The 17,273-nt window shown below is 48.6% G+C and overlaps 2 protein-coding genes across 3 annotated transcripts in view; one reads left to right on the forward strand and one right to left on the reverse strand.

Moving 5' to 3' along the window:
- Window positions 1-17,273, forward strand: part of LOC103348590 (rho GTPase-activating protein 44-like) — a 63,768-nt gene that overhangs the window by 27,592 nt on the left and 18,903 nt on the right. For both annotated transcript variants that reach the window (XM_070064575.1, XM_070064574.1), the window contains exon 2: window positions 9,591-9,630. In XM_070064575.1, the coding sequence (XP_069920676.1) occupies window positions 9,591-9,630 (40 nt within the window). The remainder of the gene's footprint in view (window positions 1-9,590; window positions 9,631-17,273) is intronic.
- Window positions 13,999-17,273, reverse strand: part of LOC138843237 (leucine carboxyl methyltransferase 1-like) — a 43,030-nt gene continuing 39,755 nt past the window's right edge. Inside the window, exons 6-7 of the mRNA XM_070064573.1 lie at window positions 14,755-15,886; window positions 13,999-14,151 (exon numbers count right to left, since the gene is read on the reverse strand). Of these exons, the coding sequence (XP_069920674.1) occupies window positions 15,780-15,886 (107 nt within the window). The 3' untranslated portion in view covers window positions 13,999-14,151; window positions 14,755-15,779. The remainder of the gene's footprint in view (window positions 14,152-14,754; window positions 15,887-17,273) is intronic.

Here is a 17,273-nt window from a genome sequence, read left to right on the forward strand (position 1 = left end):
GGTGAAATTCAGTTGTCCGTGCCCATACATGAAGTTTGGCTGGAACGGGGCCAGGTTCCTTCGTCTGTGCGTAGTCTGTGGCGGCGCTTGCTGCGATGGCAGAGCTGAGGAGTGCAATGGGCCGCAGCCTGCAGGCCTGAAGTGTTTGTTCTTCGGTCTTTCCAGAGCAAGTCTGCTGAGCCCTTACATAGAGAATCGTTTTATTTATTTATTTTTTAAAAAGATTTATTTTTATTTATTTGAAAGTCAGAGTTACACACAGAGAGAAGGAGAGGCAGAGAGAGGGGGGGGGGGTCTTCCATCCGCTGGTTCACTCCCCAGTTGGCCACAATGGCCAGAGCTGTGCTGATCTGAAGCCAGGAGCTTCTTATGGGTCTCCCACATGGGTGCAGGGGCCCAAGCATGTGGGCCATCTTCTACAGCTTTCCCAGGCCATAGCAGAGAGCTGGTCATAAGTGGAGCAGCCGGGACTCGAACCGGCGCATATATAGGATGCTGGCACTGCAGGCGGCAGCTTTACCTTCTACATCACAGCACTGGCCCCCAGAATGGTTTTATTTGCATCATATACTGAACTGTGTCTGTAAGTAGAGATCAGAAAGACAGCAGCAGTCATATCTCAGTGTTTTGAGGGCACACGTGGGTGGAGGTGGGCATGGAGGACAGATTTGCGGATTTCTTTCTTGTCACTTGCGTCCCCGGTTGCTAGGCTGTGCCTTCACGCTGGTACTTTATGATCAGGGTCAGTTTGGGCACTGCTTCTTGAAGATGAAGCACGGTGTCAAAGAAGAGAAAATAGACGTCCGCCTCAGCCTCACGGACAGCCCTCGGAGTGAGCCTGAGAGCCTGCTTGCATGGTTTGTACCACATCCTGTAAGCACCAAATGTTTTCCTGCAAATGGCCAAATGGTAAATACTTTGAGCTCTGCAGGCCATAAGGTCTGTCTCCCAGCAACCCTACTTTGCCATCATAGCCAAAAAGCATCATAAATAATTCATAACCAAATGAGCCTGGCTGTGTACCAATAAGACTTGATTAATACATACTGAAATTTGAATTGCATGTGATTTCCATGTATTTCAAAACATTATTCCCATTTTGGTTTTCTACAACCAGTTAAAAACAAAGCCTCCTGGTAGCTCCCTGGCCATATAGAATTGGGTGGTGAGCTGGATTTGACCTGTAGATGTAGTTTGCTGATTGCTGGGACACACAGCCCTAGTGTCCAGGGCTTCTGGATTTGCATCCTGTAATTCCACTTACTAGCCTGTGGTCCTGGGTAGTTACCTCTCAGAGCCTCACTTTTGCTCACCTGTAAAATGGGGGTCATAGTAGTCCCTACTACATAGGAATGATGTGAGATTTAAGGTAAGAATAGATGTTGTTGTCAGCAGAGGGAAGTGGTTGGCATGGAAAGCCATTGTTAAGTGTTAACTGCAACCCTTCTTAGCTCTCAGAAAGGCTCCGAGGGACCCCCAGCCTTGAAGAAACCTCTTCTTTTATTTTATTTTTTTAAAGATTTATTTATGGGCCCAGCGCTGTGGTGTAGCTAGTAAAGCCGCCACCTGCAGTGTGGCATCCCACATGGGCACCAGTTCGAGTCCTGGCTGCTCCACTTATGACCAGCTCTCTGCTATGGCCTGGGAAAGCAGTAGAAGATGGCCCAAGTCCTTGGGCCCCTGCACCTGCATGGGAGACCTGGAAGAAACTCCTGGCTCCTGCTTCGGATAGGTGCAGCTCCAGCCATCGAGGCTGACTGGGAGTGAACCAGAAGGTGGAAGACTTCTTGTCCTCTCTCTCTGCCTCTCTGTAACTTTCTGCTTTTCAAAAATCAGAGTTACACAGAGAGAAGAGAAGAAAGGAGAGGAGAGGAGGGGAGAGGAGGGGAAGGGGGGGAGGGGAGGAGAGGAGAGATCTTCCATCTGCTGGTTCACTCTCCAGATGGCTGCAACTGGGCTAGGCTAAAACTAGAAGCCAGGAGCCTGCTCTGGGTCTCTCACATGGGTGCAGCGTACTTGGCCATCCTCGGCTGCCTTTCCCAGGCCATCAGCAGGGAGCAGGATCGGAAGCAGAGCAGCTGGGACTGTCAGCGGTGCCCTTATGGGATGCTGGCCCTGCAGGCTGTGGTTTAACCCACTGCGCCACAGCACCAGCCCCCAAGAAACCACTTCCGATATGGAGGTTTGACTCTCTTGACCTGTCTGCAGTCCACAGTTGGATTAGATTCAGAATGAGGACGGATGGTTTGGGTGGGGCTGCCTTGATTTCCTGCAGTTAAATGCTATAAATAGGTTATGATATGTCCACATATAGATGTACTGTGCAGCCATCAAAACAGAAGGAGGTAGAGCTGTACTTCTGTGTTCTGGCCTGTGAAGGTGCCCGTCATGTCTGTGTGTGTGTGTGTGTGTGTGTACTGCATGTATAATATCTGTGTGCCTATGGATGTGTGTGTCACTTAAAATCGGGATTTCTTAACCTGGGCACTGTTGACCCTGTGCCCTTTGGTAGGCAGAATAACGTTCCCCCTGCCCATAGCTGTCCAGGTCCTATTCCATAGAAGCTGTGAATGTGTTGGGCAGCTGTGGCACAGGGGAATTCAGGTGGGAGATGGAATTCGCGTTGCCAATCCATAGAAAGTCTCCTGGACCAGTGTGATCACAGATGCCCTTCAAAGCAGAGGTTGCAAAGTCCGTTAGAGCTGGATGTGACGGTGGAAGAAAGATCCTGAGCGAATGTTGCTGGCTTTGATGTGCCCAGGCACGCGGCAGCCTCCAGGTGGTTAGGAAACATGTTCTGTCTTCAGTATCCACAAAGAAATCCAGCCCTGCTGACGCCTCAGTGTTAGCCCAACAAGACCTATTTCGAACATCTGACTTCCAGAACTATAGGAGAATAAATTAGAATCGTTTAAGCCCCTAAGCTTGAGGAGATTTGTTACAGCATCGCCAGATGAATACAGGGTCAGATCATTCTTCTAGTTCTATATGTGATTTAGGCTTCAATGCATTGAGCATTGAAGATATTCAATAGCATTCTGGCTTTTACCTATAAGTTGCCAGAAGCAACCACCAGACATTACCAGGTGTCTCCAAGGGGACACTCTTGCCTCCCACTGAGAACCACTGGTTTAAATTTAGAAAAAAAAAAAATAGAAATTCTTCAGAAATCTGTAATAATAGTTCCCTCTGGAATGGGAATGGTTTCCACTCCTTTTTTTTTTTTTTTTTTTTTTTTTTTTTTTTTTTTTTTTTTTAAGATTTACTTATTTATTTGGAAGGCAGAGTTAGAGCGAGTGAGCTAGCGAGAGATCTATCTGCTGACTCACTCCCCAAATAGCCGCAACAGTCAGGGCTGGGCCAATCAGAAGCCAGGAGCCAGGAACTTCTTCTGGGTCTCCCACATGGATGCAGGGACCCAAGCACTTGGGCCATCTTCCACTGCTTTCCCAGGCGCATTAGTGGGGAGCTGGGTCAGAAGTGGAGCAGCCAGGACTTGAACTGGCACCCATATGGCTTTACCTGCTATACCACAGTGCCAGCTCCTCCACTCTTTTTTTTTTTTTTTTTTTTTTTTTTGACAGGCAGAGTGGACAGTGAGAGAGAGAGACAGAGAGAAAGGTCTTCCTTTGCCGTTGGTTCACCCTCCAATGGCCGCCGCGGCCGGCGCGCTGCGGCCGGCGCACCGCGCTGATCCGATGGCAGGAGCCAGGAGCCAGGTGCTTTTCCTGGTCTCCCATGGGGTGCAGGGCCCAAGCACCTGGGCCATCCTCCACTGCACTCCCTAGCCACAGCAGAGGGCTGGCCTGGAAGAGGGGCAACCGGGACAGAATCCGGCGCCCCGACCGGGACTAGAACCCGGTGTGCCGGTGCCGCTAGGCGGAGGATTAGCCTAGTGAGCCGCGGCGCCGGCCTTTTTTTTTTTTTTTTTTGACAGGTAGAGTTTTAGACAGTGAGAGAGAGGCCGCCACGGCTGGAACTACGCTGATCCGAAGCTAGGAGCCAGGTGCCCCCTCGTAGTCTCCCACACGGGTGCAGGGGCCCAGGCACCTGGGCCATCCTCCACTGCCCTCCTGGGTCATAGCAGAGAGCTGGACTGGAAGAGGAGCAACTGGGATCAGAACCCAGCACCCATATGGGATGCCGGTGCTGCAGGCAGAGGATTAACCAAGTGAGCCACGGCACCAGCCACTCCTCTTTTAACATAAAGTTTAAGAACTGTGAATGTGAATGGTTTTACCTTTTTTTTTTTTTTTTTTTTTTTTTTTTTGCCATTTTTAAAGGCTTTGAAACACTGTCACACATTTCAGTTGTGGTCTTTGTGGATTTTACTGCAGAAGGCAATTCTGTACACCTGATGGCTGCCTTTCTACCTAGTTGTATTCAGTTTTCCCCCTTGCAGCTGTTTTCTTTTACCCTTCCCCTGTGGTTGAGACTGCCATCCCTTGGTCCGTTGGCACCTCTCTCACGGCAGGAAGGCTCTGGGCAGGAGCACACGGATTTGGTCTCTGACCCCATGGGACTCGGGGTCTAGTAGGTCAGTGACACTCGGTGCTTGGAGACCACAGCCTGCACTGAGTGTTTCTGCCTGTGGCTCTTGCCGTGCACGGTCTATGAAGGTGTAGATGCCCCAGGGGACAGAGTTGGGATCCTGGGAAGCAGCCTGGAGGCTACGAGCCATGGGATTGGGCACTGGAGTGTAGTGACAGTGACGACAGTAACTGTGCCGCAAGTCAGCCCCTGAGTGGAGATGGAAGTTGTCAGGCCAATTGGAAATTTTCCTTTGACCCTGTCTGCTGGTCTTGAGCATTTTTGCTTTTTTCCTTTGGTACCATGAACTCCTTCTGATTGGGAACATTTCTGTTTTTTCCTTGCCTGGTAAGTGGGCTGAGTGAAACTTCCTGTTGGCCACCACTGAAGCATTGGCGGTGACCACACCTTGTGTGGGGGAAAGGTGAGCAGCGCACGAAGGCCTGCACAGCTCTGCTGCTTTACGGCCCCAGGCATCATAAGGAGAAATGTGCTTTACCAAAACGTAAATTGAAAATCCGGCCGCTCTCGCCCCGTCTGAATGGCCAGTGAACTTGCAGAGGGGCTTGCCCAGGGAACAACAAGCCGCAGGGTGACACGGCGAGTGGGAAGTTCCTTCCTGAGTCGTATTGTTTTTGCAGTCATGGACAGGAAGCGTTCAAGTGTGTTTTCAAGCACAGAACCTCGAACACAAAGAAGGTTCTGACAAAGCAGAAAAGACCCATAGGCCAAATGTTTTGGTTTGTGCAGCAAAATGTCTGACTTAATACAATCTGACTTAGCAAGCATTGTTTTTATTATTGGATCACTTTGTCTACTGTTTTAATTTCTTGTCTATCAGTGTCTTGATAAATCCAGTCTGTCCCCTGCCTGCTCTTTTTGCTTTAATAAACTCAAAACAAAACAAAACCCACCATGAAAAAAAAAAAAAAACACATCTTGGTAAAAACCAACAAATTTCTATGGTTAATGTATCTGGCTAGTGAGTGGGTGCCTCGGCCAGTATTCTGAATAGATTCCCTTCGATAAAAATTCCCCGTCACTGACAAATATGAACATTCCCAAACAGTCCAGGATGGATAGGGCTAAGCTGGGCATCCACTGTGATGCGGGAAATCAGATCATTTGGATCACAGAATGGGGGAGGTAGGGACACTAATGGGTCCATAAACTTAAGGTGCAGTTAGCACAGGGCCAACAGAGGAATCTCTCTGTGAGGGAGCCACCCCAGTTTGTACGTTATATTCTGCAATGTTGATTTGCCATTTGAGCGTCATCTTTCCTGATTATAGGTCATTTTTAATAATTTCAGTGAATCTTTTTTTTTTTTTTTTTTTTTTTTGACAGGCAGAGTTAGACAGAGAGAGAGAGAGAGACAGAGAGAAAGGTCTTCCTTTTTCCATTGGTTCACCCCAACGGCTGGTGCGTTGTGCTGATCTGAAGCCAGGAGCCAGGTGCTTCCTCCTGGTCTCCCATGCGGGTGTAGGGCCCAAGGGCTTGGGCCGTCCTTCACTGCACTCCCGGGCCACAGCAGAGAGCTGGCCTGGAAGAGGAGCAACCGGGACAGAATCCGGCGCCCCGACCAGGACTAGAACTCCGTGTACTGGCGCCGCGGGCGGAGGATTAGCCTAGTGAGCCACAGTGCCGGCCAATTTCAGTGAACCTTAAAATCTAAGGCACAATGAATCTTTTCTTAAAATTAATCTTATTCGTATACTATGCAGAATATCCACAAAGGCAGGGAACATAAGGCAAACTCACATTTAAACAGCATGCTAGCATTTTCATATAGTATGCTTAGTATATTTCTCAGCTTCCAAAGACCTTTTCGGGTAAATGACCTCTAAACTTAAAACATAACAGTGTTACTTTGGGACAAGGACAATAAATATACCAACTTTTATTTTGGATGAGGTCTGTGTCCTATTATTCTTTTGTAGAGATTGACAGTTGGACTCATTGCTTTAAGTTGGAGGTACTTCATCTCTAACCATACCAAGAATGTGACTTAAAAATATAGCATACTGTCTTTTTTTTAATTAATTAAAATATTTGAAAGGCAGAGTTACAGAGAGATAGAGGCAGAGGGAGAGGGAGAGGTCTTCCATCTGCTGGTTTACTACCCAGATAGCCGCAACGGCTGGAGCTGTGCCAATCTGAAGCCAGGAGCCAGGAGCTTCCTCCAGGTCGCCCACGTGGGTGCAGGGCCCCAAGGACTGGGGTCATCTTCCTCTGCTTTCCCAGATCATTATCAGAGAGCTGGATTGGGAGTGGAGCGGCCAGGACACAAAGTGGCACCCATATGGGATGCCGGCACTGCAGGCGGCAGCTTTACCTGCTACGCCACAGTGCAGACCCCTCACATACTGTCTTAAGTTTGGAACCATGTGTGCATGTAGTTTAAAAATTAAGAATCATAGTAAATAGCTTATCACAAAACACAATAAATTCTTTTTTTAAAATAGATTTATTTATTTATTTGAAAATCAGAGTTACACAGAGAGAGAGAGGCAGAGAGAGGCAGAGAGAGAGAGAGAGAGAGAGAGAGAGAGAGAGAGAGAGAGAGAGAGAGGAGCTCTTCCATCCGCTGGTTCACTCCCCAATTGGCTGCAACTGCTGGAGCTGCGCCAGTCTGAAGCCAGGAGCCAGGAGCTTCCTCCGGGTCTCCCATGTGGGTGCAGGGGCCCAACTGCTTGTGCCATCCTCCACTGCTTTCCCAGGCCACAGCAGAGAGCTGGATCAGAAGTAGAGCAGCTGGGATACGATCAGGAATACTGGTGCTGCAGATGGTGGCTTCACCCATTGTGCCACAGCGCCAGCCCCTACTTGCTATCTTTCACCTTTGCCTTATTTTCTTTGTGACTGTTGCAGCATTGTGCTCATAAATGTTTTAAAGTAGGGTGTCAAAAAAAGAAAAAACCCTGATTTGATTTGTTTGTAGTTGTTTGTGTATTTTATTTTGATTTAAGTTACTAGTGTGAGTTCCCTGAACAAGGAGCTGTGGAAAGATGGACATAACACAGTTCTCCTGAGCCCGCTCTAGTATGCTACTGGGTTGTCACTGATTCTCCCGTACTTGCTAACAGTCCACATTGGAATTCTAGAATAAGTTTTCTCCTATTACTTTTTTTTTTAAGGGTAACTTGTTTTGTAAGAGGATATGCAGGGTACTTCAAAAAGAGAGGTGGACATTGTGGCGTAGTGGGTTAGGCTGCGGCCTGGAACATCCACTTCCCATCAGAGTGCCTCTGGATCCAGTCCTGCCAGTCACACCCTGGGAGGCAGGACCCTGGGCAGGTTTGGGGCCCTGGCCAGAGCAGAAAAGGAGAAAGTTGCAGAGCCCAGGAGGGGTGTTTGCTAGGCGGAGGTGGGTGTGCTGGTGAGCGGCAGGGAAGGCTATGATGGGGAAGCTGTGGTCTCCCGTTAGCCGTGTTCCTGCACATGACCTAGCTGTGCGACTACCCGTGTCTGGCGCTTCAGCTTCACCTGTGCCATGTGTCCAGCAAGGGCTAGCATGGCATACTTCAGCTTGCTACTGGAGACACTCGGGCATGGAGCTGAAGTGGGGGCTGGAGCCTTGGCTGGAGCCTTTGGCCCTTGGAGGTATTTGGTCAGGTCAGAGTTCTGGTTTCCTGCAGCAGCTGGTTAAAGAGCCACTCCTGCATGCACCTGCAGGTTAGCAGGGACGCTGCTGTGATGGTTGGTACTGGGACCCTCTCTGGCAGTGTCCAGCTTGAGTAACATGCTGCTGCCCTGAGTGTAGGCTGGGATGGCGGAGGGGTCCGTGGTACTTCTTGCCCTCACCCACAGCTGGTACTGCTCTAGCTAAGCAGTGTTTTGAGGTCATTCCAGGGGTCCCATTCACTTTTTGGCTCAATATTTTTTCCTTCTCTTGCATTAGTTCATAGCCAAGATCACACAGTCTTTCTCACCCCTACTCCTCCCCATCCATTCTGAATTCCCCAAATGCTCACAACAGCCAGGGCTAGACGAGGCCAAAGTCAGGAGTCCAGAACTCAGTCCAGGTCTCCCCCATCCGAGGCAGGGACTCAAGTGCTTGAACCATCACCTGCCTTCCAGGGTGTGCATTGGCAGGAAGCTACAGTCAGGAGCATGCAAAACCCAGACTCTCCAATGAGGAATGCTGGCATCCCGAGCAATGTCTTGTGGCTGTGCCAAACCAAATCCCTGCCCTACAATATGTCTTATAGAAAGGCTTTATGTTTTTAGGTTTACTTTGGCCTCTTCCCAGACCTATCACTGTTTAGGGCAGATACAGACTTTTTCTTTCTCTTAAAAATTTCCTCATTCATTTCAGTGGAAATTTGGTGGGGATATCAAATGACTTGAGTCCAATCATTCTTTGAACCAGATGTCCAAAAATGCACTTAAATTGTGGCAGCTTCAGGTATTCACCGGGATGCAGCCCTTCTGAACTGTAGAGAAAAGGCAAAGTTATTATGGTCTGGCAGCTTAGAATGCCCCTCTTCTGAGTGCTGGCCACCGCCTCCGTTTCCTGGAAAGGTAGATGATGTTAATAGTTCTGTAGCATAGCAGAGGGACAGTTATGGAAACCCACTGTTTCTCCAGAAGTGAAGGTGGGGAGAAGTCAGGAGGGCACACTCAACTGCTACTGTGATTGATGGCCTAGGCTTGCATCTTTGCATTGTTTCTAGGCTCGCGCCTAGCTTGTTTCAGTAAGGCTATGAAACGTGGAAATGATCATTCTAAGAACTGAAATGGAAGCCTCTGTAGTGTGGTCTGTAGGCTCCTGTAGTGGGCTTTGGAGCAGGGAGGGCCTTGTTAACAATGCACTCTCACTCCAGACCCACTGAAGTAGGCAGCAGCCGTTCGAGGTCACCTCTGTGGCTGTTATGCTCTGTAAACTTGTTTCTTTGGTGTTTCTAAGTTGTCCCCTGATCTGAAAGTCGGTGAAGTATTTCCCCTGATCACTTATTTCCGATTGTTCTGCTTTAACCTCCAGACTAGTAATTGTTACACTTCGTGAGCTGCTTTTCATTTCTGGATATCTAACTCGGAACTTTCAATTTTTCCCACAGAGCCGAGAAAACAGAAGTCCTCAGTGAAGATCTATTACAGGTAACAAAATAGAGACTTTTAAAAATGCTATTTAAGGACATGGGAAAAAAATACATAAGTGAGGTTGGAAGCTTGTGCGTTCTGTGTGTGTGTGTGTGTGTGTGTGTGTGTGTTTTTATGTGAGATGGTATCAAATTAGCCTGGTCTGGAGTAGGAAAGAAACACAGTTGGCTGCTTGGTGATAAAAGGGGATCTGAAACTTTGGTGTTCTGTGATGAGGGTCACATGGGGCTAGGCCTACTCTCAGGTTCCAGGTGTTGGGGTGGGGCTGAGGGAGGGCCTGGCCAGGGCACGGGCACTGTGACCTGAGCTCAGGTCCTGGGTGGATGAGACTCCAGTCCGTCTCTGTGATGGCTCCCTTGATGAGACACGCCCTCCCAGTGGGAGCAGGGGGCTCGCTGGCTCCAGCCTGCAGCTCTCAGGTCTTGCTCCCTCTCATGCTATTGCACTCCAGCTCCAGACTGGGTTGGGGCCTGAAGGGCGTAGGTTCCCAGGGACAGCAGCCACTTCTCCCAGCACCACACTGAGGCCAGAGGATGCTCTCAGCCTAGACTTTGCTTCCTCCCTGAAGACAGAGGGAACCTGGCCCAGGCCACTCCACTCTGTCCACAAGGTTTCCTAACGGTGGGCCTGGGGATTTCTCCCAGACGGCTGTGGATCCTTTATCCACATCCCTTCACCCAACCCCAAAGTACTCACGAAGGACAAACTTCTGCATAGAAGTTCCCATGAAGCCTGCTCACCTGTCTGCTTGCCTTTCATTTCCACAACCCATCAACCCATAGCAGTCATCTCAGGTGAGTCCCTGGAGAGTTTCTTCCTGTGTAGAAAGATGCTGCCCCTACCGCACCATGCCAAGGCATCCTTGTAAGTTATCACAGCCACCACAGGTGGAATGTTATCAGAGTACTTCTTGGGGTTTTCTGTTTGTTTAAGGTCTTCCCTCCCCTCCTTAGGAAAATTTTTAAATTGAGGAATAGAAGGTTTTTGAAAAAGATTTATTTAGAGGCCAGCAACTGTGTGGTGCAGTGGGTTGCACCCCCATCTGCAGCGCCGGCATCCTATATGGGCACCGGTTCAAGTCCAGGCTCTCCTCTTCCAATCCAGCTCCCTGTTAATGCACCTGGGAAGGCAGCAGAAGATGGCCCAAGTGCTTGGGCCCCTGCATCCAATAGGGAAGTCCAGAAGAAGCTCCTGGTTCCTGGCTTTGACCTGGCCCAGCTCCAGCCATTGTAACCATTTGGCGAGGGAACCAATGGATGGAAGCTCTCTCTCTCTCTCTCTCTTTCTCTCTCTGTAACTCTGCCTTTCAAATAAACCTTTATATAAAAACATGTTTGTTTAAAATTATTTATTTGAAAGAGTGATATATGGAGAGAGGGAGAGAGATCTTTGATTTGTGTGTTCAGTCCCCCCAATACCTTCAACAGCCAGGACTAGGCCAAGCTGAAACAGGAGCCAGGAATTCTACCTGGGTCTCCCCTGTAGGTGGCAGGGGCCCAAGTGCTTGAGCCATCACCCACTACCTCCCAGTGTGTGTGCATCGGCAGGAAGCTGGATTGGAAGCAGAGCTGAGATTCCAACCCAGGCATTCCAGTGTTGGATGCAGGCATCCCAAGTGGCAGGCAAACTGTTGTGCCACAAAGCCTGCCCCAAGAGTTCTTTAAAAAATCATATTCTTAACATCCCTAGTGGTTTCTATAATATATTTTAAACTCATTTTCAGATGTGGAGAATTACTCTTTGGTTCAGTTAAGCATTAACCAAACTGGATTTTCATGTCAGCATTTTCCCTCCCAGGTCCCACCTTGGGTGTACACATTATCTGCTAATCCTCGAAGCCCTGAGGCAAGGCCAGTGGACCCTGCAGGCACGTGCAGGAAGACGGAGTCTGCTTGGAGCGAGGTGGCAGCTGTCCCTTTGTCCGAGGGGTTTGCCAGTGACCAGGAACCCCCGGTCTGCCCTCGCTACTCGCTGTGTTTTCCCACTCTGGTTTCGGGAGTTCTCCACTGGAAAGGAGGTGACTGGTCACAAGTTCAGACACTGGTGCCAGCCACCTGAATCCCAGGGCCAGGTGGGCCCCAGGCCCTTTGTGGCCTCAGGGATTTGCTGACTCTGGCTGTGGTTCTCAGGGCTCTCTGGAGAGTATGCAGGTACACAAAGGGGCGTGGATTAGGGGAGTCCGCTCATACGACAGAAGCTAAGTCCCATGACGGGTCGCGAGCGGCTGGAGATGCACGCTGGGGTGCCCGTCGTGTGACACAGACTGAGTCCAAGTCTGCCGCCCTCAGACTCGGGGAAGCCGAGGGTCTAACTTGGAGCCCGAGGCGGTGGGTGTCAGTTACGGAGCTCAGAGGCAGCCGCTGATATCTAGGCAGGAGCCCAGTCTGCCCCGGTGTGAAGGCAAAAGATCAATTCACCTCCTTTTCAGGGCTCTGCAGACCCTCGGCCCACGTTGTGGCTGGGTCTTCACATCAGACCAGCGCACTGATCTCGCCTGGAAGCACCCTCACACACATGGCCACCACCATGCTTTCCCAGGGTGTTAGGTGTTCCCTAACCCACTTAAGGTAGCAATGCAAAGTTCACTCTCTCTCACTCGCGCTCCCTGTGCCTCAGTTTCCATTTCTCTGCAGGAGGACCAGGGCAGTGTCCACCCCATGGGGTTGTCAGGGGGGTCAGTGAGTTGAGCTTGGCAAACGCTGGCCGCAGAGCCTCGCACGTGGGAGGGGCCGGCTGTGAGTGATTTGTTGTTACTGCCACTGCTCCACGCGGCCGAGATGATGTTCCTGGGATATTTCTCCTGTGAGGTGCACCTTGATTTGCTCTGTGTGCTCCTACCTCTTTCCTTGGGTCTCTGTTGGAGCCGCTGCCTTTTATTTTGGTTGTGCTGAGTTTCCCCGGGGAGGCTGAGAATCCCAGGCGGAGATCCAGGATGTGTTTACTGTTGTTTTGCCGACGCCTCGCACAGGGACTCAGCAGACATGTGTCCTGTTTGTTCAGAATAGTGAAAGAGCACCTTCTGTTCCTGTGACAGCATTCCCGGCCCTCAGCATCAGGCAGCGAACAGAACAGGAAGGGGCTCCTGTCCTTGTGTGCTTCTGCTAGTGGAAACAGGAATCAAAATCAAATCAAGGAGCTGCGTTCGCTTTTTATTTTGTTCCCGTGACAAATGAAGGATGTGCCTTTATTAGTTTCCTGGTGCTCATACAGTATTTTTCACTTTGTGTTTCTATGTGGGTGCAAACTGTTGAAATCTTTACTTAATATATGCTAAACTGATCTTCTGTATATAAAGAGAATTGAAAATGAATTTTGATGTGAATGGAAGGGGAGAGGGAGTGGGAAAGGGGAGGGTTGTGGGTGGGAGGGAAGTTATGGCGGGGGAAGCCATTGTAATCCATAAGCTGTACTTTGGAAATCTATATTCATTAAATAAAAGTTAAAAAAGTTATTAAAAAAAAAAAAGAAAGAAAGAAAGAGGAGAGGGAGGAAGAGGAAGGGTGGGAGTGGGAGTGGGAGGGCGGGTATGGTGGGAAGAATAACTATATTCCTAAAGTTCCACATACACAATTTGTATTCCTTAAAAATAATTAATTAATGAAAAAAGATGTAAAAAGATGTCTGTATCTTAGATCCTAGTACCTGGGTTCAACATTCAGTTCCAGCTTTTGATTCCAGCTTCCTGCTAACGCAGACTCTGGGAGGTGGCAGTGATGGATCGAGTAATTGAATTTCCTCCACCCACATGGGGAGACTTGGACTGAGTTCCTGGCTCTCAGCTTTGGCCCCACCCAGGGGTCACTGTGGGCTTTGGGAATTAAACCAGTGGCTAGGAGCTGTGTGTGTGTGTGTGTGTGTGTGTGTGTATGTGTGGGTCTTGACTCTCAAATAAGTAAGTAAATAAATAAAATGGAAACAAAGGCAGCCTACTATTTCTCCCATGAAAGAAATGAGTTCTTTTCATTCATTTTCACTGGTGAGAGATCTTAGGAGAAAAATCAACTGCAGGAAATCAAATGCCAGCAACAAGAGATTGGCTGAAAGGAATAATAACTACATCCACCCAACGGACTGCTATGCAGCTCACCAGTGCGATGCTTCAGCACCGCTGCCCCCCGTCCCCAGACGCGGGGCCTACTGCCCGCTTCCCTACACTTCAGAGCAGGTGCCCCGCGAGTAACTAAGCAGTCAAATATAACGAGCTGCTAACAGCTCTTTTCCTCACCCCACAACGTATACCCTGCTTTGTTCATGGCTCTACAGGGAGTTCCTGTACCTCAGATGTTCTCAATTATTTGCTGAGAGGATAAATAAGCAAATAAGTGATTATATATGTACACAGACACACATATATATTTAATTCTCTTTTTTTTTTTTTTAAGATTTAATTTATTTATTTAAAAGGCAGGCTAACAGAGGAATGAGAGACAGAGAAAAAGAGATTTTCTATATGCTGGCTCACTCTCCAAATGGTCACACTGACTGGGGCTGGGCCAGGCCAAAGCCAGGAGCCAGGAACTCCATCCAGGTCTGCCACGCGGGTGCAGGGACCCAGGCACTTGGGCCATCTTTTACTGTTTTCCCAGCTGCATCAGCAGAGAGCTAGACTGGAGGTAGAGCAGCCAGGACTCCAACTGGTGCTCATACGGGATGCTGGTGTTGCAGGCTCCAGCCCCGCCTGCTGTGGCACAAGGCAGGCCCGTGTTCAATTCTTTCAAAAGTTCCCAAACTGTATATGAAGTATGATCACCTCATATTTTAAAGAAAAACATACATTTATGAATTCTGACATAAAGTTTATGAAGATGGTTATCTCTCAGTGTTGGGTTAGGAAATTATTTTTATCTTCTCTTCTAGAAACCATGAGAACAATCATAAGCAACAGTTAAAATCAGATATGACGGGGACCAGCATTGTGGTGTAGCAGGTTAAGTCACCACCTGCGATGCTGCCATCCCGTATTTGGAGCACCAAGTCAAGCGCTGGCTGCTCTCTTTCAGAGCCAGTTCCTTGCTAATGGGCCTGGGAAAGCAGCAGCAGATGGCCCAAGTGCTTGGGCCCCTGCACCCATGTGGGAGACCCGGATGGAGTTCCTGCTCCTGGCTTTAGCGTGGTCCAGACATAAATGTTGTGGCCATTTGGGGAGTAAACCAGAGGACAGAAGCTTGTCCTCTTCCTCACTCTGTCTCCCTGTCCATGTCTCTCCCTCTCACTGTCACTCTGCCTTCCAATCAATCCAACAGTGCAGATGATGGGAACCCTCCTTACGCATGTGTGCAGGACCTCGTCGGGGAACGTTCAACAGCGGAACTATTGTACCATGTGGTGCACACATTCAGTTCCACCAGATACTTTCTCAGTGTTCCTCACAACTGGTCCATGTTCACGCCCACCAGTGGTGTAAGACCACTCCCTAGGCCCTGCATCTTTGCCAATACTTGACACTGTCAACTTTATGTCTGTGCCAACTTGGAGGGAGTAAAAGAGTTTCATGGGATTACTACTCAAGTTCTCACAGGACATTTAGCTGCTTCTGAGCTGCAGGTGTTTTTAACAGTAGTCATTCTTTATACACTCTGATACTACTTTCTTTATACATTGCAATTGTGTTTTTATCCATACAACTATATTCTCTCAAACTTATTTATAACACTAGGCACAAGTATTTTAAAAAAGTAATGCCAAAACTTTAAAGAATCGTAAAGAAAAAACATAATGGCAAGGGGTGGGCATTTGGCCTAGCAGTTAAGATACCACTTGAGTTCCTGGTGTTTCAAAGCTCCCATGTGGGAGACCAAATTGAGTTCTTGGATTCTGGTTTCAGCCCAAGCCCAGCTCCAGCTGTCACAGGCATTTGGGGAGCAAACCAGCAGACAGGTGCATGCACTCACACTCTCTCTACCTGTGTATGTGTCTGCCTCTCAAAGTGAAAAAGGGGGTGGGGAGGGGAGTATGGGTGAGTCCGACAGGGGTACAAACTTGAGCAAAGGTGTTCCTTGAAAATTCCAGAAAATGACTCAAGAAGCCATGAGAGGAGAAAACATCCACACTGAAAATGGGCCCCAGGCATCGTGCTGCATCTGCCAGTGGGCTTATCTCAGGATGAGCATAAAGTCATGAACGCATAAGAGGTTAAAAAAAAAATCTCACTGTGTATTCATGTTACATTTCTTTAGTTTCTCTTCCAGTTCAGATAGGTCTCGGAGGTCTGCTCCAACAATGGCATATCTCTTTGAATCCAACATGTGTCCATCTGCAAATGCAATGAGGGAGAATAACTTCAGCAGAAATTCACCAAGAAAACATAATTTCAATGTAGGAGGCTTTTTAACCATTCAAGTAACTTTACTATTCTTACCCATTATAAAAACACATACTCACTGTTTCAAGTAGATGAAAATAAACATTTTAAAAGCATTAGGTTGGGGCCGGCACTGTGGCACAGTGGGTTAAAGCCCTAGCCTGATGCACCGGCATCCCATATGGGCGCCAGTTCTAGTCCCAGCTGCTCCTCTTCCAATCCAGCTCTCTGCTGTGGCCTGGGAAAGCAGGAGAAGATGGTCCAAGTCCTTGGGCTCCTGCACCCACATGGGAGACACGGAAGAAGCTCCCGGCTCCTGGCTTTGGATCGGCACATCTTTGGCCGTTGCAGCCATCTAGGGAGTGAATCAGCGGAAGGAAGACCTCTCTCTCTGTCTCTACCTCTCTGTAACTCTGTCATTCAAAATAAATAAAATAAATCTTAAAAAAAAAAAAAAGCATTAGATAAGAGGAGGGTGAAAACTGATCAAAAATCACAATGTCCAAATATAACTGTAAGTGCTTTGGTATGTAACATTCCAGTCTTTCTGCCTATGTGCTAAGATCTTGGGCACAACAAAACACACTCTCTCCCCCTCTCTCACATACACTGAGCAGATAAAAGAAAATGGAACTACCCCACACCTGTTCTAAAAACTTCTTCTGTGTATATATTACCATGAAACACCTGTCCAGTTATTTCTCTAGAGTAGATCACCACAAGTGGAATTAACAGGGCCCAGCGCTGTAGTGCAGCGGTTTTAAAGCCCCGTCCTGCAGCGCTGGCATCACATATGGGCGCCAGTTCAAATCCTGGCTGCTCTACTTGTGACCCAGCTCCCTGCTGATGACCCTGGGAAAGCAGCGGAGGACGGCCCAAGTGCCTGGACGTCTGCACCCACGTGGGAGACCCAGAAGATGCCCCTGGTTCCTGGCTTCGGGCTGCCCAGCCCTGATCATTGCAGCCATTTGGGAAGTGAATCAGCGGATGGAAAACCTCTCTTTCTGTGTCTCTACCTCTCTCTTTCAGATAAATACAATTAAATCTGCCTTTCAAATAAATACAAATAAATCCTTAAACAAAAAAAAAGTAGAATTAAGAGATCAGCAAGCAAGCTCCCTAAAATACTGGTACCCATGGGCAGGCTGCTACTGTTGTGCCGGTTTGTGATGTGTTATGCTTAAAAGAGTACACTTTAAATGGAAACATTTTGTTTTCCATATTCTCCCCGGTGGGATGGAATGGTGTACACAGGGCTCTCAGCCTCGCAGACATCAGAATCACTGGGAGGGCTTGCTAAGAAGCACAGTCTGGGGCCTGGTGTTGTGGCATGGTGGGG

Source organism: Oryctolagus cuniculus, chromosome 19 (genome assembly GCF_964237555.1).
Source record: "Oryctolagus cuniculus chromosome 19, mOryCun1.1, whole genome shotgun sequence".
NCBI classification, from domain to species: Eukaryota; Metazoa; Chordata; class Mammalia; order Lagomorpha; family Leporidae; genus Oryctolagus; species Oryctolagus cuniculus.